Consider the following 21,514-nt stretch of genomic DNA (forward strand, 5'->3'; position numbering starts at 1 on the left):
ATCTTTACTTCCTTAGTCCAAGCATTTAAAGGGGGACAGAAACTGAATTTTTTTGTCCAGCAGTTTCAGTTTCTTACAATGGAGTCACCAAAACCAGCAATCCCACGGAGGAAAATGCAACTAGAGACAAATAGAGGCTTTGATGATTTTTATGGTGCTCAAGGATAGATTTGGGGGGAGGAGGGAGGAGAGAGAGAGAAATCATTATTTTTTTTCCTTTTATTTGCCTACCAGTAATTAAATAATTACACATTAAGAACAACAACAACAAAAAAAAAAGAACCACAGAAGAAGTTCTCATGAGTCATTTATGTGTTTTCATTCTTTGTGTAAACTTTCTGGCACACCCTATATGCTTCATTTCTTGCTTTAAATAAGTAAGTACTGGAAAATATGCATAGTATTTGTAACCAAGGGGAATGACACATTAATTTGAAGTTTACTTTGCGTAAGTTTGCATTTTCCAAATTTGAAATGCAACTTCAAGGAAACCTAAAACTCACCTTCAACCTCTGATTTCTCTCCCCCTTCACCCACGGATTATGCAGAAGGTATAAGCTATTCATTTAAGCAGCACAGGGAAGTATCATCATTAGGTGGCTTAGTTGCCTGGGATACTCCTATCAGCTTGACCAGTAGGGAACCTGGGAAGCGCGAGCTCCAAAGGGGGGAAAAGTAAACAAAGTAATGAGTAACAGTTACAGCTCCTTAAAATGTGTACATTAACCTTGCTATTGGGAAACTGTTTGCTTTTTAGAGGCAGCACCCTCTGATTGAAATAATGATAAATATTTTGGAAATTCCATCTCAAGCCAAAATGAAATTACCCGAGTGCACTCTCGGAGAACAAAGCTTTTTAGTACACCTTCAAATGAATTCAGGTAAGTTTACAAATGGTCTATACCTAAAAGACCATTAGCTAAAATTGCATTTGTTTTTATTGAAAGACAGCCTCAAGTGCTGACATGTAATATATGACATGGGATACATAATAATACTCTTAAACCAGTTCTGACATAATATTTCCCTAGGCATAATAACCACAAATGACTGCTTTAGTTAAGAACTAGCCAGAAAGAAAATAGATCCACGTAAAAGTAGCTTTTACCGTAAATACCTCAACAATATTTTATGTCACTTTGTAAAAAAGTTAAAGGAGTCCCATAATAATTAACAACAAAAACTTAATGTTCTTTACTATTGTATGGTGGTTGTGAAAGGTTATTTCATAGTCCCGCAGCTGCCAATGCTGTAAATTATGCAGGCACCAAGAAGCATTAAGGAGAAATAATAGCAATTTAAACTAAGGCTGACGTAATTCATGATAAACAGTCATTGGAAAATATTACAATGTTGTCTTTTTTGAGTGGGTTTAATCAGAAGAATGTGACCATATTCTGACACAAACCACTCCACTTTTCCATTGTACTGGAATGGGGGCCCTTCCCTGGCCATAAAGGTTTCCCTTGCTCACTGCCACTGCTGAGCAGCAACACCTCAGGGATGCTGCTCACAATACTTGGGTTGCCAGTGGACCCAGAGTTCTGAGACACAGCTCCAGAGTCTGAGCAGGACTTGTAGTCCAAGGGAGGCACAGAAACCAGGGGAACAGTCAAACAAGGCGGTGCTAATGAAGGCATAAGAGGCAGAAGAGATGGCTCCAGGCTATGACGGACATGGCTCACAAATACGATGAACACAGCCCATCTTACTTTTTGCTGTGATCACAAAACAGGGTTCCGATAGCTGAATTGTAAAACCAGCCATCAAGGCGAAATCTTATAAAGAAGGAATTAGTAATGTACATCTACAATAATTTATTGAATGGACACCAATAAAGAGGATGCATGTGTAAGGGATGACAAAACACATGCTATGGGTTACATTTATCAGGCACAGAAGAACAGCTCACTTGCAAACCTTCATTTGCTGGAACTACACATGCATTCTCTGCTGAACTCTGTCTGGTAAAACATGTAAACCCCACAATACCATCACATAGTCACTAAGCAAAAAAATAAACTGAAGTTCTGGACACACCCAGGCCCTTCACCCTGCCACAGGCACTCAAGAGAGAGGATCTCTCACCCCCTGCCCAGTGAAAACCCCAAATCCATAGCTATCTCAGCCCAGGCCATACTGGGCACCCCACAGCCCTGATGTTTCTCAAGCAGCTGGATCACGACCCCACGCAGTCACTGCAGGCACATGGTGTAAGCCCCCTGCCTGCAAGACTGCTGCCCAAGGGCACCTGAAGAAGGAAGGAGCCTCACCAAATTGCCAAGTGCCCTCCCATGGGAGCAGCTCTCTGGCAGTGACACAGATGGATGCTGCAGCTCCCCTGCTCTGCTGAGCAGGGCGGACAGCCACAACCAGCCCTGGCAGAGAAGGGACACCAAGGGAATGGGCAGAAGCAGCTTGTCAAGCAGTACCTGCCCTTCCACTCAGCATCTGCTGCCTTCCTGAGGGCAGCAGAAACATGCAACCCAAATAAAATCAGTGTTCTCCATCATGGAGTTTTGATTATATAGTGAAAAACAATCTATCTTACTATTTATCCTCGTTACAACTACAGTTGCTAGTGAAAATGCACTAAAAAACCAGAAAGGAGTGGAAGCTAACAGCATTTGTTTCCACTGAAGTTCTTGCAGACAGGAAGGTATTTTATCTTACTTTACTACATATTACTTACGTTCACTTAACAGCTTGCTGTTAACATTGGGTGAGATTCTGTCTTTGGTTAACTGGTGAAAATCTTGAGTAACAGCCACAGAAGTGCTTAGAGTTATGCTGGATTTACGCCGCTAAGGAAGGCAGAATGTGACCCCTTATCAGTGCCTTTTTGCTTTGAGTATACAAATATTTTATGCATTTCAATGAGTGACAGAATGCAAAACTTGCAAATATTTATTTTTAGCTGTATGGGGAAAAAGCAATTAGAGCTAAAAATGTTAAGAATGAAGAAATCACTTAACAGAAGCAATTATGTTGGGCACATAAACAGCTCTGCCTTCAGACATTTTATTCAAATGCTGCAGAGCACACTAGAAAATATCAATTGTTTAAAAAACCCCCTACAAATATTTTTTCACAACTGAAAAATCAATCATTATAAACAACATCTGGGGATCATTAATATCTTGCTCTACAGTTGAATTAACAAAATAAGAAAGAAATCTGACCAGAATCCAGACATTTCCAGATTCACTTTCTCAAGCTAAAAGCTTGTGTTTGCAGAGGTGGGGTAGGAGGGAAGAGGAAATGTACATTTATCTACATTGTATATAGCACTACTATGCATTAATCACTACTTCCCCTCCAGCTATGTCCTGTTTTTGTTTTGAGAGACCTAAAATTTGAAATACTTAGCTAAGCCACCCTGCCCAAGACCTTGGCAAAAATTTGCATATTTTTCAGACTGTTGAAGATGCCACTGTAAAGCTCCATCTAAGGAGCTCCCAGTATCCATGTTAATAAAAAGTCTCCATATTCCTCCTATTGCTGTTCTAAATGTTTTAAACATTCCAGTCTTTGCAGAGGACCACAAACACCAATCCCACTCTAATATCACATCTGTATTAAAACAAAGAAGCCCGAAGCATCTATATAGAAACTTCAGGTTTTTCTGAATTTCCCTGCTATAAATTATCCTGCAGGTAGCCAAAACAGACAACAGCAATAATGCTGATACTTTACATCAGCTGAAAAACTTTTAAAAAAAAGCCAGTCAGCCCAAGTACAATTTTTGTAGTGGAGCTAGTTTAAAAAGAAAAGCCAACTTTGACTCACACAAATAAAATAAGTGACCAACAGGAAAACTGTATTTCATTTAGACTAAAAACATTCTTCCATCCTTTTTTTTGTTTGTTTTAAAGACTCATTCCCTGCCAAGGTTTTATTTTGTTATGTTTTTCCCCCAAACAATTGATTTTATCTGTGAGTCACAAACTTCTGTAAACTAAGATGCATAATGAGAGCAAAGACCAAATTTCAGATATACCAAGAGTAATGGTACCACTCCATACCCTGGAGTGACCAGCTTTCATGCCACAGCATTTTTCTGGCACGTGACCCATCCCTAAAAAGTCCTTTCTCCTTCATAATGCTGCTCTTCCATGGCTTCCCTGGACAATGACAGTGAGGGTAAGTCTTTCTGAAATTGTTAGCTCAGAAACTTCAGCAGCTGGGAGGACTGGTAAGTCACCCCTCATTCCCAACCACTCCCTGCCAGCCCAGAAAGTGAGACAAACTTCCTTCTTCATTGTTTTACAGGGAGAGATGAGCTGCTGAAGGTTTTGAGGTTTGCATTTTAATGTAGATAACTTTTCCCCTAGCAAGCAATATATTGTTAAGTTTGGTTTGGGGGATGGGGAGGAGATAAGAGGGACCTGCCATGCCCTTTTGCACATGGATTTTTTTCAGTGAGCAGTTTCCCTCTGCATTGCTCATGTTAGGGCCAAATGAACATGGTTAATTTTTCAGAGAAAAAACTGGATTTATTCCACAGTAGGTTGTAGTTCTCTCATGTTTTGGTATTAAATGTTTCATTAAAAAAATGGGTTTTACATGCAAACCCAAAACCTTCTTTAGGGCTTGAACACATGTTTAGAGTACTCCACGGACCAAACATATTGTTAAACGGCATATTGGACCCATCATGCTGTAAAAATAATCCAGAATGATTTAAAATTTACCAAACAGATTTTGAAAATTGAGAAGAAATAAGGTATTCCATTTTCTCTCACTCCTATTTATAGAAAAAGCAAGCCCATACTCAGACAATGAAAGACAGCCTTTGGATTAATCTTTAGCAGACAGGATTTGTAACATGTATCTAGCAAAGCACCATGAAAAATCGTGAGAATTTCACCTGGTGAAGCTGATGGAGCTGAAACTCACAATCACCCAGACCACAGCTGGATCACAGAAAGATCCTGGCTCATTGATAAGCCCTGGAAGCCACTCCATGCCATGGAGCTGGCACAAGCCTGGCAACTGAAGTCACCTTTTTTGGACAAGCAAACACAGAGGACATGTGCTGCTCTAGCAACAAGTGTACACTGATTTATGCCCAATGACCTTCAGATACACCTTCTGAACACTCACAGGCAGCTTTGCCTTCAGCTAGATCCCTTTGGTCAATAATGAAAATTATTAGAAGGAATTTTTTCATTCCTTCTCTCCTGCAGCACATATGACCACACAGCAGATGCCAGTAAATGATATGCATTTACGAAAGTTATTCAGTAAGAGTAACCCCAGAGGCTGATAAATGAAAAAGATTTTGAAAAATGTCTTGAGTTGAAGAGAAATGAATTGTTCATTTTCATTGCTCATGTTCATTTCATTATCCACCTGGACTGCCTGCACACTGGTGAGGACCTCTGATTGCTCTTATTTCAGGAGAGGGATACGTGTGCAGTTGGACTGCAGTCATAGCCAGGAACGTGGGCTATCAAGATATCCAAGCATGGTTTATGTCTTCTGCTTTCTGAACAGAAGCAAGCTCTTGAGCCTATTTGCATTCTGGAGGGGAATCCTCCAAGGCAGTTGGATTAACCAATCAGTCGTTATATCAACAAGAATGGGAGCAGAAGGCTTCCCACTCACAGCAGTCTTTCCTTTGTAAATATAGAGCAAGTCCTTCCATGGCAGACTGCAAAGAAATACAGGCAAATGTTTGAGCCTTCCAGCTACTGAGCTCATTCCTCAGCAGCCTGCTCCTCCAGCGGCCTCCTAGACGGGATACTGAGGCACACTGAATCAACCAGAGGACAATTACAAGAGGACCATGCAAGAAAACAGATCCTATATATTCCTGTCCAAGAGTACTTGGGCACATGCCATCCACCAGTGGGCACACGGTGGAGGCAAGCACAGGTAGCTGTGGTGCTGGGAACACTGGTGGCAGCCCAGGCTGTAGATGGAGGGGAAGCTTAGCACAGCCTGAGCCTCACAGAGGCTCTATGGAAACACAGAACATGCACACAGGACTGCCCAAAGCCTTGCTGCATCCCCCCCAGCCATACCTGTGGGAGCTCACAGACAGCATCTACATACATCTGCTTAAAAAAGTCCCACACCAAAATAATATTTATTGCCAACAAAACTTAATTCTTCTTCCTCATATACAGCTTTATTTATTTTTACTAAACCCTACAAAAATGGTAAAGTAAGCAAGGAGTATGAGAACAAGTCAGAGCTCAACAAATTTTTTTTTGTTACAAATTTATAATGCAAAATATTTTGGTCTATTAAAACTGCCTAATAAGGACAATAGCTTACATGCTGGGGGTTCTTTGTAAAGGTGTTTCTGGTGTCTCATTTGTGACATGCAGTATCTGTTGCAATACTCCAACATACAGAGAATGTGTAAAACTTGCCTCAAAAGCACGGCTTCTAAACAAGACTTGGCATCCACAATGGAAACCAGTGCTCTAGTGCTTCCCACATAAATAGATCAGCAGAATTTATTTCCCAAATTTTGTATTTGCTTTAGAGTTGGGAGAATTTAAGGTAAAAATGATGAAATACACACTCCTATCTTGTTCCTTCTGCACACTTATTTCATTTGCAAGGTAAGAGAGGGACAAAACCTTCAAACTACATGTGTCAGCATCTATAGACACCTTTTCAGAATTTTAGTGACCATTCGTAATTTGGTATCCCCTCAGATCTGACTGATAAATACCAGTGCCTTAGAGTAATCTATTTATCTACTGTACCACCCTGACTCTGTTTAGCCTTAGCAGTCATCACCTTCCCCATGTGACATCAATCTACAGGGTATCAATGTAAACTGTTTGTATAATGAAGCGTTGTACATTTTATTGTCTGCCAGCAAAGAAAAGGATAAACTAGTACTTTGCCTGCTGTCTTCAACAAAGGTAGCATAATTGACACCATACATTTCGCAATGCAGATATGAAATCACACACTGGCCAGTTTTTCCTTCTTAAAACAGCAGGGTTGCAAGTTTTACATCATTATTTTCATAATAAATACTTTTTAAATGTGTTTTTTGGGGATTTTTTGTGGCTCTTTTTTTTTAATAGGGATTTAAAAAAATCTGCTTCTTAAACCAAACTAAATTTTAAATACACATTATTAATTTCTATGGCTAAGATTTCTGTGGCTCTGGTTGATAATGAGATAATTGCCTCGCAAAGGTCAAGAGAATGGCATAGTTTGCTTTCAGAGGCTGAACAAAGCACTTGCTATGGTTCACTAAGCGTAGTTTCTGCATCATTCCACATCTCTTTGATTCATCTATTACTAATATTCCATGATACACTTGCATTATGGATCCAACTATTTCAACAAACCTGTAATCAAGGAATGACCCTGAATAAAATACTCCACAGAAAGCAGATGGTAGGCTCATCAAACGCCTTCAAGCCTAAAATAACCTTTCTCACATAAAAAGGAGAGTCAATTACAACTGAACTTTATATTCTGAGCTTGAGCTCAGAGTAAATAAAAACCAACATGATACTATTGTGTCATTGGACCAAACTTCCAGGGCATTTAATTCATTTTTTTCATCACCCCCACCCCCTAAGAGCAACCAACACTTTTATTCATAGTTCATTCAAAACCTGCAATGTTTTGTGTAAGTGTGAGCAGACTTGACAGTTTGGGCCAGATTCTGAAAAATCTCGACAGCACAAAACTAAAACTATTCTCAGCAGCCATGTGCTCCAGCGACAACACCACGTGAGGAGGGATCTTTTGGGAATGGAGTGGCAGAGCAGCAGAGCAGCCCTACCTTACAAAATGGCCTAATGCCACCGGATGAGTCAGGGTTTCTCTCCTGTCACAACAATGCCTGAGCTGGGCACCAAACTCAAAGGCAGTGCGCCCAAGTTCAGAAAAACAGGCAGATGACTCTCCCATAAGAAACATTCCCTCTCACAGTCATTATTAAATGTTTAAGGGCATCAGCAGACTTTTTTCTCTAAGAGACTACAGGAGCTTCCTTGCAGAGATGTGGGGGTCTTGCAAGCAAAGGTGTACTCACCACCATGCAGACTTTCCAAGCATTAGCCACAGAATTCATCCATCTGGTGATATGGGGCATAAAACTTAATTCTGTACACTGCTAAAGAAACTACACTGGACCCATTACTGGGTGTCTACACAACATGCATTCTGCCACATATTCAAAGCACATCTGCTGTAGCTGGGATGATCTGACGCCAAAAAAAAACCCTGTGTGAAATCACCTGGTTGCTATCAGGTGTCAAATCTTGCAGTCCTTTCCCCAAGCTCTAAGGGGCTGCATACTCCTTCAAAGCTGCAGAATATTCTCTATGCCTCTTGAATTAAGAGGTCACCTCCCAAAAGTATCTCTGCACTCATAAAATCAAGCTCCTAGCAGTGGCAAAGCCCATGCTGAACAAGCCCACATTCTAAGATGACCAGAAACACACCCGCTACAGCTGACACTCTGACAGGGCCCGAGGAGCATGGCTGACGAGTGCTCTGCAACAGCCATGGGGGGTGCCAGGACTCCCTCCTATTTTGCATCTTTTAGCATACTGCACCAATAATGACTTCAAAAATCTAACACACACTCTAATGTTTCTGGAAGACAGGCTGCCTTAACCTTCTAATGGTTAAGGTAGATGAACTTCAAACCCAGGCAAGGTATTGTTTCACTCAGACCCTGTCACTGCGCTACACTGCACATGTGTAATATTATCTTTGATTGTGAACTCAAGTTGCAATACTGAGACCACCAGTGGCCAAAAGCCTTCAGTCTCAGAGAAGAAACAGCATATTTGGTACTGCTCATTTCAATCATAAATAGCATTCATGGTTTACTTCAAAGGAATCATGTCTTCCCTTTGGAAATCAGTGGATACTTAGAAGGAAAATGTCTTGTGAGAAAAAGAAAATAGCTGTAATGGGACTTACCAAACTCATCACATATACTTTCATTTTCTATTAGGGTAGGATGATCAAATGTATCCCGACAATAGAAGATTTGGGGGTTCTTGCTTGTTACTGCAATGCCTCCAAGGGCTAAAACAAACTGGTCTGTTAGTATTGACGAGGGCTTGTCCTGAATGCGCTTTAACATGGAACGGTAGCGACAGTACTGTGGGTAGCTGAGAATTAAAAGGTTTGAATCTTCATCATCCTCACCTGGAAGAACAGAAAAAAATACTCTTAGTATATCAGAAAAATATAAAACAAGAGCTGTAACTCAAGTATTTCAGAAAAATTCATTTTTCTGAAGTAAGTTCATCTTTTCTCAAGACACAACTTTTACAGCACAGTGGGTCTGGTAAGAAAGGTTAAAACCCAGTAATGTAAAGAAAGTTTATTAAAATAGATTATTTTCTGCCTTTCTGTTCAGTTTTCCCATACTTACTCACAAGGACTACCTGGATGAGCAAGAAAACACTGCTCTGCTGAAGTTGGCCAAGGGCCTTAATCAAAGTGTTCTCCATACTTTGCCAATTTGGCTGCTTCAATAGAAATATAATTTGTAATTTTTACTCAGTTCCCCATACAGCTTTACTATACTCATGTTTACATCAGTTAACATCTTTTAAAAACAATTATATACAAGCCTCAGAGCACACAGCTATTACCTCTCCTTTCAAGTCCCTAATACTGGCAACTACCAAAGGACCTCTGGGCCAGGGAGGTGGGCTGACCTGACCTGGTCATTGCTGCTAAACCCCAAGAGGTGAAAGCAACCTTCTTCACATTAACTGCAAATGCAGCAGGATTCAATAAAACTCCTACAGAGCACCAGAAGCAAATGAATTTTCAAACAGCTTGTGCTGCTGGGCTCAAAATATAAACCAGTCTAGACCTCAGAGCTTTCCATTCCTCTATGGTTTAGATGATATCACATATGAAGGTGGCGGATTTTGAAATAACACAATCAAGTGTCATCATTTAACCAGAAGGAAACCTAAGAGGAAGAAAAACTCAACTAGGGATACAAACATGAGAAATTACTCATTTGCAGGTATGCAGCCAGTACTCACCATCACTTCTTTTTATGCTCATTTATCTCCTCAGGTACCTAACTGAACATGACTTTCCAGGCATGCCAATGAAGACGAAGCAACAGCATTCACTTTACATTCTCTGTTCTACTCTGATTACTGAATAACTCAGCTATTTCTTCTGCCAGAGACAAAAGGTCTACTATTTAATCCCATTACCAATACTGAAATCATTCTTACTCCTAAAAAGTAAAAATCACTTCAGACATAGAAAGAAAAGTCATATCAGTTCTCCCCAACTAAATATGATGGCACAATTCATCTACATTCAAGTGAGGCAATGAAAATGTTGACACATAAAAGGCTAAATTTTAAGAAGTCTCTGGAAGCAGATATATCACCTAGAATGTCATCACTGCAGAGGAATGCAATGCTGTTAAAAAAAATCAACACGACAGACGGACTTGCAAAGCACTGTCTTTACTACCACAGCTCCTGAAAGTCATCACTTTTAAAAACTCAGAACTCTCACCACTATCCTGACATAGGTGAGGAGATAAAACTGTTTGTTGTTAAAAAAAGAGAAAAAAAGAAAAAGACCGAAGTAAGGGTAATACATTTTGGGAAACAGCACTGGCATTTTCTAAGAAAATAAAATTGATGGCTCTTAAACCTCTTTTGGCCAGTAAGGATGTGGTCATGCTTTTCTTTATTTCAACAAGTATCCCATAAGCCTACACAACAGCACAATTGAGCTAACTGCTCCTGGGAATAAGGCTCTCTCTTCTTTATTAGGAAACTCTAAAAATCAGATCAGGAAAACTGTTCTAGGAATTAAGAAGCACATGATCCGTCCTTTAACTCCTTCGAGAGTTGCACGTACGCCTGCCTGGCGGTTATTACTACTTTATACCTTTGTGCAGATAGCGCTGAGCTGAATCTGTTGATCTGACAGCACTTTTCTTATGCCAGGATGTGGTCAGCTTTTTAAACAGGGTGTATATAAATGTATGTCCCACGTGCCTTTGTAGTAAACCATTAGTTTCTAGACAAATGTGCTGCAAGTCCCTGCGTAGAATTACACAAACTTTGTACCCCTGACAACTGGCGACTTAACTCAAACCCCCTGGCATAAATTAAAACCAAGTAATTTTTACAGGATCACTTTCATACATGCTTGTGCAATTCCAATGAGTACTTTGTGATGCATTTGTTTCCTTTCCTTTTTTACTCCAGGTTCAATAGATACATCAAAGAATGAACAAAGGCTGAATAAACTGAAAATTTGCTTAGTGAAAGACAAACACAGTGTTCCAGGAACAAAGATTTTTTTTCCTCAACCCCGCCCACATGAGAACAGAGAAATCAAAGCAGACCAATCCCTAAAAAATGCAAGCCCGAAGATGAAGTATTATTTGCTTTTATCAAAATCTCACATGTGCCATTTAATGGTGGACTTAGTGAATTTTGCAAGCATTTTTCAGAAATATGATCAGAAAGAGTTTACTCTTAGGAGAAGAGAAGCTCAAAATGTGGATCGCATTTCATTAAAATTAAGAAAAACAACATGACTTCTATAAACATACAACTAAGATACTAGGAAACCAAGACGCTGTATTTTCTGAGTTTCATTTTAGATTCCACAGACAGAACATGGTAAAAGATAATACCTACAGTATTCTGCTTGTGAGGCTCAACTGAAATTACTCTAATCCTATGCTTATATATATAATTGTGTGGTTTAATAACATCCTCCAACATCAACTTTTAATTTATTTTTATATTTCAGGGCTGAAAACAGAGAAACTGTAATTGGGAAGCAAAGTTCCACCCCTGCCTTCCAAGCACTGCCTATATCTGCAGAGATATAATCCAACAGTTCCCTTTGTCAGAGGTAAAGAGAGCTGGGATTTGGCACAGTCTGGCATTTATGTTGGATTACATGTTCTTCAAGTTGTCTTTGTAAGTAAGAGATGCATGAAATGCCAAACACAATGAATCTATGCAAGAACTGACTTTTCAAATCAGCACAACCATTTTTAATATGTAAGGCAAGACAATTAAAAGCCCGTTAAAAAAAAAAAAAAAGCCTGTTAAAAGGACGAATTCCTAACAAATCCATCTACAGCCAGAACTATTTACAGTGAGAGCAGAGAAAAAAAATCCTGTAACATGCTTTTTATTTGCTTGTTTCAGAAACATCAGCCTATAATGTTATTGCTAACTGCCATAATCTACCCTCAACATCAGTAAGCATTATTTCTCTCAAAAAAGACCTTCACACCAGGATTTTATAGAGCTTGATGGAAAAACTATGCATGTTCCTTCCTGTACCTAATTACCTCAACTGAAAAAGCTGCCAAGTATTTTGCCCTTTAGTTCTTTTAATCGTATTAGTGCAAATGCATTTGGATGCCAACAGAAACAAACATTTTAAGATTTTTGCTTAAAAGATTCCAAATATGTATGAGGCTGGTGCTATGAAAGCACACTCCACTTCTTCCCAGAAAGCACAGAGTTATTCTTGCAGAAGAAATATGAATTTGTGCCTCTTGTAAGACTAAATGTCTAGTTTCGACCCAATTTAAGTAAAATAATGTCAATATGAACTGCTCTCACAATGATTTATGCTACCTTCTGTTACTTTATTACATTAGACATTCCTTTCTCTAAGCTTTATACTTTTTGCTGTCCTCCTAGCAACCACATAAAGGCTGAGTACCAACTTTACACGCCTGGCACCCTTCCAGGCTCGACTGTTATTGATAATTATATTGAAGTTTCAATTTAATTGCTACTCTGTTGTGACACAGAGTATTTTTTGTAATTAGGCTTTTCCCATTTTCTGTCCATTCATTTTTTGCATTACTGAAAATTACTTTTTCAGCCCAATCCCCCCCCGCCCATGAAAACACAAGCAGAACAATGATACAGATAAGGGTCTGTACATCTGTTACTATCATTAACAACTCAGTAATGTGAAGGGAAGAAAAAAAAAAGGGGGAAAAAAGAGCTGAATATAATTTCTCAGAAGGTAAAATTTCTTTTCAGTTTAAGTGCTCTTTTTCTTCTTACAGTTACTCAATGATTTCCTGTTCTAATTACAAGACATTATACAGAAAGTAATTTTTAAAAAGGAAATGTACCAGCACAGGAGGCTAAACAGAAACACTTGCTTGGTGTGGTTTGAAATTGCAAACTTTTACATCTCTTATCAATTCTCTGCTCTACCTTTGTACAATATATTATACCACACATCTACCATTTCTTTTGAGGCAGTTAACACAAATGTATACATCAAAGGGGAAACAACACTTGCAGTTAAACTGCAGGCAAAGGGAAAAAAAAAGGAAAAAAAAATCAATTTTTTCCTTTTCCATGTAGCTGGTAAGTTGGAGGCAAGCCAAACCTCAGAGTGGAAAATATTAAAAAGTTATAAAAAAAAAAGGCAGCAGGCTTGATTAAAAAGCAAAAGAAGAGATATTCAGTTCTAGATCTAAATGAATAAGCCACAAACTATTTCATAAAAACATACTGTGACGTAAATTACACATCAGTATTGCACTGTTGTGGTTATTTTGAGAAATGGCTTGTACTGTAAGTCAGCTGGTAAAACCCCACCCTTAATGATTTTGTAATTCTCCATACAGCAATCAACTGGAGCAGTCATGAAATTGCCAAGAAGGAAAACAGACAGAGCTGTAGAGAGTTTGTAATAAAAAGATAATGTACTTTTAACATAACAGAAGTAGAAGATTGGTTTTATTAACTAAAAAAACTACTTAAAAGGTCCCAGGCTTGCCATTTGTTTTGATAAATGTTGACACAGATCTTTGTAAGATAAGCAATGGAAGTACCAGGGGAACCAGATAAAATGGGACAATGCTTTGGTGTGTGGGTAGCAAATTGAGCAAGGGAGCTATCTGGAATATAGAGAGAAAATGAAGGAAGTTGCAGGGTTCTGTCCATCAGGCTCCTCTCCCACACGGTACCCTTGCTCCTCTGCCTTCTTTCATAACCCTCTGTTACTAAGGGGGTTTCCCAAAGGATTCACATATCACAATTAGCTTATCATTGCTTCTATGCATGGCTTTGACCATTATCATCAATATGCAGGGGATACAGAGGTAATGGAGGACGCATCTGGGCGTCTGAGGGACTGCTGCGGTGCTGAATGAACACGGCTCTGACCCCTGTGATGGGAGGTCTCCTGACTATTGCAGGGCAGTGTGTTCACTCACCTCCCAACACCCTCCAGCTGTTAAGATCTAGTTCTCCTTCTCTGGCAATGACTTTCTGCAGTATAGGCATGAGAACACAGGTGTAGATGAAGCAAAGATATGTAGCTCACCCTTCAAAACCAGTATCCACAGGTCAGACAGGCTCTACATATATCAGAGCTGCCTGTTCTAATAAAAACCCAAAGAAAGAGAGCACAGTTTTCAGCAGATGAAAAAGAACTTACCACACAACTACCTAAAACCCCTGAATCTCTCAAAAGGCCCAAAAGCAACAGAAACAGCAGAACAATGAAAGAATAACTACAAAGAGGAATAAGAAACCGGGTCTTTATGATCTCAAAATCTTTAAGAGGAATCTTTAAGAGGAGTGATGCAATGAGAACACCTTCCCATATCACAGTCCAGCTACAACCTGCCAAACACCTCCAAACTTCCAAGATAACTGCAGGTGGCCAAGCAGCAATGACTGTCATCACCTGCACCTCTGGTGCAGGATTCCTGTGAGGGCAAGGACAGCTCTCCCAGTGAAATAACCTTCATGGGAGGCTCATGCCTGGCTCTTGCCTGACCACCTGTCACACTGATTCCTTTGCACAGACACAAGGCTAAGAACCACAGCAGGAATCCATGCCCCACAGTAGCAATCTGTTGTGGACTGGGAGCAACAGCTGAGGAGTTCAGGTAGCTGCATCATTGTCACGAGGCACGCTCTAGCACACTGATCCACCTTCTCTCCAGTGGTTAGGAACGACTTCTCAAACACAGCTCTTCCAATCCACTCTGCCTTTTCATTCCCATGGTCTTAATTCACACTAGTAAAGACACTTGGTGTGCCTCAGCTGGCTAATTAATCATGAGACCTAAAAATATTAATCTAAGAATGGTATTTCTCTCACAGATAAATGCAAATACAGTAATGATTTAGCCACATGAGATGGGACAGGAAATCTGTGGTTTTGGTTTTAAATAAATTTGAGTAAATTATTGACACAACAGGGATACCTCTTTGTCGGCAGGACTCATGCTACTCATCCTTGCTTTGAGAACCCCCCTCTATTTGAATGCTAATGCAATCAAGAACAAAGGCAATGTGTTGCAGGATGCGAACACAGTGATTACATTTATGTTTACCAGATAATGATGGTGTTAACAAGTTGCCTGTAATTCTGACATGGACGTTTGCCTGCCTGATTCTGCTTTTAAATTGATCAAAAGGCAAAAGTCATTTCTGCCAATAGTGAGAGTAAAATGTACAGCCTTTCTGCATGTGTCAGATATTTCTCCCCTTTTAAGGAGGAGACAGAGCTATTTCTCAGAATTTCATGCCACTTCCCCAGCCCTCTGTTTTCTGTCACAGTGCCAGCAGAGCATCAGCCTTTCAAAGAATTCCTAAGCTTAGTTTAACATTTGAAAGAACGCGAATACTTACAAATCTACTGGAGATTGAAACTACTGTTCAACTGAACAGCAATACAGTCATTAAAAAAAAAAAGAAAAAAAGACAGCATCATCTAATACTTACATGGTTGAAAAATATTTTTCACTCGGCTATTTGGATCAGAGTTGTTCTACTCCTACTTAATGGGGACAAACGCAAGTATGTTGATCGATGACTGACAGTATGTCCATATAATCAAATATTCTATAATATTTATCTCACTAAAACACTCGAAATTCAAATCCTAAATCCAATTTTTGAAGAAGACAAAAGAAATTTAATATGAAAAAGTTTCCAACCAGGTATTTCACATCCTTTACAGACCCTAATCCTATATTCAGCTCCTCATAACTGCAGTGCCAACCTTGCACTCCCAGCATCCTCCTGCACATTAGGAAGTGCCTCATAAACCTTATTAGGTGTTTCTAGACTCAAAAGAAGAGTGACTGACACTCGTCATTTCCAGCTTTTATATAACCCTTCCATCCACAGGCCTCAAACAGCTTTATGGAGATGAGTAAAAATTATTATCCCCATTACACAGAGAGAGAAACTGAGACAGAGAGAGCTTAAAGGATTTATTCTACAGCATCAAGCAATTTAGAGTGCAAGGGAGAGAGCAAAGAGGCCAGGCAGAAATTCTTGTTGGGAAATTTCTGGGTAAGTGGGAGATCCCTAAATTTCCTCAAAAGGGAAGTGACTATCTCTGGTCACCCCAGCCAGCCTTCCTGCCTCCACCAGAGATGGGAGGTCATGGATCAGGCGTGCTGAGGCTTCTCTCTTACCACAACCATCTTCCCTGTCCTGCACAATTCCAGTTACCCCTTCATTCTATTCAGCTGCTGCCCAGCCAGGATTATCTCCCCCTTCAGGAAGGCTCTGTGGAGCAGCAGTTCACCCTCCCACCCAAGGCTGTGACAACAGCTGGAGGAACCCCGAAAAAGCAAACTGACACTGCAGATGTGGCTGCAAAATCGCCTCCCTGCCTCCCAAAATTCCATTCTCTTACTCCTCAGGACACAAGCATGGGCCAGTCCATGTCCAAACAGCCATGGACAGCAACAGAAAACTGCTCTGATATAAAAGGTTTTTAAACTGCCCTATTAGCTTTCTAAAGCAGATGGAGATGGGGGAAGGGGGAGATTGATTGTAGAAAGGAGCACATGCTGCCTGTCCTCTTGAATGTTCTGGGTCATGCGGACCATTCAGGTTGAATGTGCATCAGCTTTAAAACAAGTATTTATCCTGGTTGTCGTGGTTACTGATAAGCAGCTTCAATTCTGCTGATAACAAAAAGAAGAAAGAATTAAAAAGGGGAGGGGAGCTGAAAACATAATTTGGTAATATGACGAAGCCAACAAGAGGAATTAAATCACATTAAACAAGCCAATTGTACTGTAAATGGCTCTACCTCTGTATTTGCTTCTAAATCATCTAAGGTTCTAACATGGCAGCTGCTTCAGTTTTAACAAACAAACAGTAAAAATCCCTTTTAATAACGAAAGAAAATAATGATATACTTTGCTTTAGCTGAATTCAAACATAATTTAATTTTTCCTGAGGTGAGATTTGCACAGGGAACAATCAGATAATAAGCGTTATCATTCCCACAGACAAAACTGAACTAGCACTTTGCAATTCAAAGTGCTATTTAATGCACTGTTTTCAGCAATCTCTGAACACCATCCAACATACCACTGAACTACACTTCAGTACTTACACATAAAGCCTGATCCTGCAAATACTTGAGCATGGGGGTTATGCTATGAACACAAGTACTACAGCTGAGGTTGAAGTCACACATCCCCTACAGCACCTTTGTGAGGGGGGGGGGGTCACATCCTCACATCACTAACTTTCCCTACAACACCTTCTCATCCTCTGTATTATTATTATTACTATTTCTGTGATCATATGTCTTGGTCCCCCTTTCTGATGTGTAGCACTGTAGAGAGAAAATACTGGAGAATGAAAAACCCTACTCTGGTGAAGACACGCAACTAGAGCCCCTGGCAAGAGTGGGGCACACAGTTTTACAGCAGTGATAATTAACCATTGGAACAATGAGCTCAAAGATGTAACAGACTCCCCAACCCAGTGCTCAGGACTGAACCTCAAGATATTCTGTGGACTGATGAATTTTATTCTCATGGTCTGTTATTCGTCTCCTGTGCTGAAGAGGCCCATGACAAATCCATACTTGTGTGGCATGAAAAACTGAAAAGAAGTGGAAGGTCGCTCAGAGTTAAACTGAGTTACCGGGTTTAATATCAGACTAACCAGGTCTTCTGTCATCTCCTCTCTCTTTCACCTCTGCACACCATTGAAACATAAATGACAGACAAGGAAACGCAAGCCCTACTTATAAGGGACTGATTCATCACTTCTTCCTTGCGGCAGAATCAACCGCCTTCATTTTCCACTGCACCCAGAAGTATGAGTCAAAAGCCTTATTTTGGTGTCTCACACGGGGCTCTTTCATTATCATTCTGAAAATTCGGAGGAACTGCACCCTCCTCGAAATAGCAGCGGCAGAAGCTGCTGGTCCCAGAGCTGCGACACAAGGGGTGGAGGGTGGAAATGGTCCAGTGATTTAAACATTCAAGCCCTGCTTTTGACGTTTATGCCCTCTTTGAAACCCTTAATGAAGTAACAACCCTGTTAATTCTGGCAGGGTATTTAATACACATAAAAACTGCATTATCTACTATTTACAATTTACTACACACAAGCAGTATCTGGCTCTGTATAAAAATAACAAGCTCACTGTAACCCTCCCCTCCCTAACCATACTGCTGATTTCTTTGACACATGGAGAAGTGAGAATAATTACATTTTACTGAGTGCGTCTCATTACACTGATTTAAGTAAGATTTCCAAAGCTGTAAAAATATGCTTTTCAATTTCATTTGTTTCTAGCATTTCACTATGAAGACAGTTCGTAAAGCCTTCAAAAATCATCATCAATATAGACAAAAATTGTACCCTGCTCATGTGGACATTTGACAGAGGGATAATAGGGTCTAGAAACACCACAGTCAGATGTTGCTTTTCTGTTTAATGTTTCCTTCTGTGCCAAACATAATATAACAGACAAGTGTTAGAGAGACATGCAGGGGGGAGTCTTGAATAGAGAGCTTTAAAAGAGGCCCTTAATAGAGAAGCTGTATGCTTAGTCTTCAACAATATTCAATAGCAATTTATTTGCAGCCATTTTCTCATGTAACCTTTCACACGGGAGCAGATAAGATAGAGCACAACACAATTTGTCAACTGCCAGATATGAACAAAAGAAACCATTTTTAATAAGCTTCAGTGGCCCCTTGTATTTGTTTTGCAACATGTTAATAACTTTTTTGGAAGCCAATCAAAGACAAGAAGAGAAAAAGAAGTCAAGCTGGGAAAGAAAAACCACAGTTTAAGAATTTTACAGATAAACTTGTGTTATCATCTGCAGTGTAATAATGCTTAAACCCAGGAGTGGCACAAAATTGGAATTAGAAACACTACGCCATTTCTTTTTTAACACAAGAGCAATTACAAAAATGCTAGTGTCATATATACTTCTCCAAGAATTTGCTGTCCTCTATCTCATCCCAATGGAGCACATACCTACTACCCAAAAGAACCTTACTCAGGTTCCCCTCCTTCGCAGTGAAGAGATCAAACTCAACATGAAGACTATGAGGACAGGCCACTGACCCAACTGCCCTGTACCATGCTTCCCCAGCTACTTTGAAACCCTCACCTCCTAACTGAACTTAGGTTGCACCAAATAGCCCCCAAACTGTTGCTCATGTAGCCTTTTAATGTAGCCTTAAAAGCTGTTAAAGGCATATGAGTAAGTCTGTGGTTGCTCATAAGACTGTGGTTGCTCATTTAATCCTAATCTGCATCACAGCAAAGTAGACTGGAGCTGAAAAGGAGTAATACGAAAAAGGTCTAATAGAAAATGGAGCTAACTTCCACCCCTGTCTAGAATACAAGGACCAAAAACGGAGTGATGTGCAGTATAAGACAAACAAAGCAACTGTGCTGAAATTTGGCAATACCAGGGCCTTCCCATGTGACGAAGGCCATATCATTAGGTATTCCTGGGACAAAGCCTCATTTTGATGGAAAAGGAATTAGTTGTAGGCATGTGAGAGTTTGTGGGACAATTGCTCCTGATCTCTTCCCCTTCCGGCAGGCACAATAGGAGAGGCAGAGAATCTCCTCAAAATGGTATCTACCGATACCTGCGCAAAAATGTTTCTGCAGGACTGAGGTTCAACAGTGGGTCCAAATGCTCATATGAGTCCTCAGTCACATTTTTAAGGTAAGTGCCTTCTGGTACTGAAGAAAAATCAGAAAACACCAAAACCCCAGCAACGCTGAAAGAGCTGATCAAGTGTTAAGCAATTTCATTAACATTATTAAAATAGAGAAAGTTCCCTTGGAAAATTTCACACAGGCTTTCTTGTCTCATTGCAAATTACTCATGGCCTGAGAGACGCGTGAGGAGCAAATGGAGAGAAAGAAAGCTTCTCTCCAGGTAATTTGGACCGAGTCCTAGTCTCACTGGTAGAAAGACCAGGCATGTGGGCTTCAGTGAGAACAGGGCTGGGTTCTTTGAACTAGATTATTATGGCATCTCTAAGAGAGGTACAAAAGTATACGGTGTGAGAAGATGCATGAGAGAACAAAAGAAGCTGCAGGTCAGATGACAACCCTCCTTGTTATGATGATGAAAAGACTCCCAGACTTCAGCAGACACACACCTGCAGAGTTTAGGATCCTATACCCAAAATTAGATTTTGCCTTCTAAGGACTTTGCAAAGGAGTCTGTTATCCAGTGAAGGGAAAGAATGTAACTATTTGCTCTTCAAGAAAGAAGAATGGCTTTTTGAATAAGAAAGGGCTCCCTGTGATGGGAACATACCAACCCAGCCCCACGCCCTCCTGAGAACTAATACAGGATTTCTCTTCCTCTTCTGCAGGACCAGGAAAACATCGCTGGAAAAGAGGAGAAGCCGTGCTACCTGAATTATCAGAAAAGGCCTCAGGTGGAGGCAGGGTGAGAAAGGATTTCAGGACAAGTTATGCCTATGAACTGAGGAGAACAAGCAAGTATCCTCCCACTCTTTTCTCCAGGCAAACTCTCTTTCCAAGTTTTCAGTGCGAGCATTGAATCTCCAGTGAACCTGCCTGGGAAGGGCTCGGCAGAGCCCTGCCAGTCTTCCAGAAGCACCAGAGCTTGTGCTCTGTTCCCGATGGGCTGTGGTCCCACACCCAGCAGAAAGGAAGGCTCCCAACTAAGAAACAATCCTAACACACTATCTGCTAGTCTGGAACCTGTCTAATAATAGATAGCACTGCCTATTTCAAAGCACTTAATGAACTCTAATTAGTCCTCAGGGCATTTCTATGAGGCAGGTAGACAGATAAGTATTATTTCCCCTGTTTTACATATGAAATACCCTCATCAGAGATGTTCTGACTTGCTTAAGGCCACCGAATGAGTCACTGAGCTCAGCACCCAGCAGGTCCTGGCTCCCAGACCTTCGCTCAGACCTCTCAGCCATACCTCTTTTACAAGTGCAAATCTTCATTTCAAACGTGGAGGGAGAAAGGAAAGATCAAGGAAGGGTAATAACTGTAGTAAAGAATTTCCTCTGGGAAAGGAGCTTCCAGAAGAACAACAAAACAGAGTTATGTATCTACTGAATGCTAGATACCAAATCTAGAACAAGGAAAGAGATGAAAAACACAATGATACAAAATTGTATAAGTTTTTATTATATAATCTATTCAAGCAGTCAGAGCTATTTATTGTGGTTCGTAACCACCACTAACGGCAGTTTATTAGCTTTACATTCCTAATTTCT

General features: G+C 40.2%; 1 protein-coding gene across 2 annotated transcripts in view; it reads right to left on the reverse strand.

Moving 5' to 3' along the window:
* The window catches only part of ARID5B (AT-rich interaction domain 5B), a gene marked incomplete at its 5' end in the record, with an annotated part of 115,459 nt that overhangs the window by 59,579 nt on the left and 34,366 nt on the right, over nucleotides 1–21,514 (reverse strand). For both annotated transcript variants that reach the window (XM_084210112.1, XM_084210111.1), the window contains one exon: nucleotides 8,920–9,150. In XM_084210112.1, coding sequence (XP_084066238.1) covers nucleotides 8,920–9,150 — 231 coding nt within the window. The remainder of the gene's footprint in view (nucleotides 1–8,919; nucleotides 9,151–21,514) is intronic.

The sequence above is a fragment of the Fringilla coelebs genome, assembly GCF_963513975.1.
Source record: "Fringilla coelebs genome assembly, chromosome: 8".
NCBI classification, from domain to species: domain Eukaryota; kingdom Metazoa; phylum Chordata; class Aves; order Passeriformes; family Fringillidae; genus Fringilla; species Fringilla coelebs.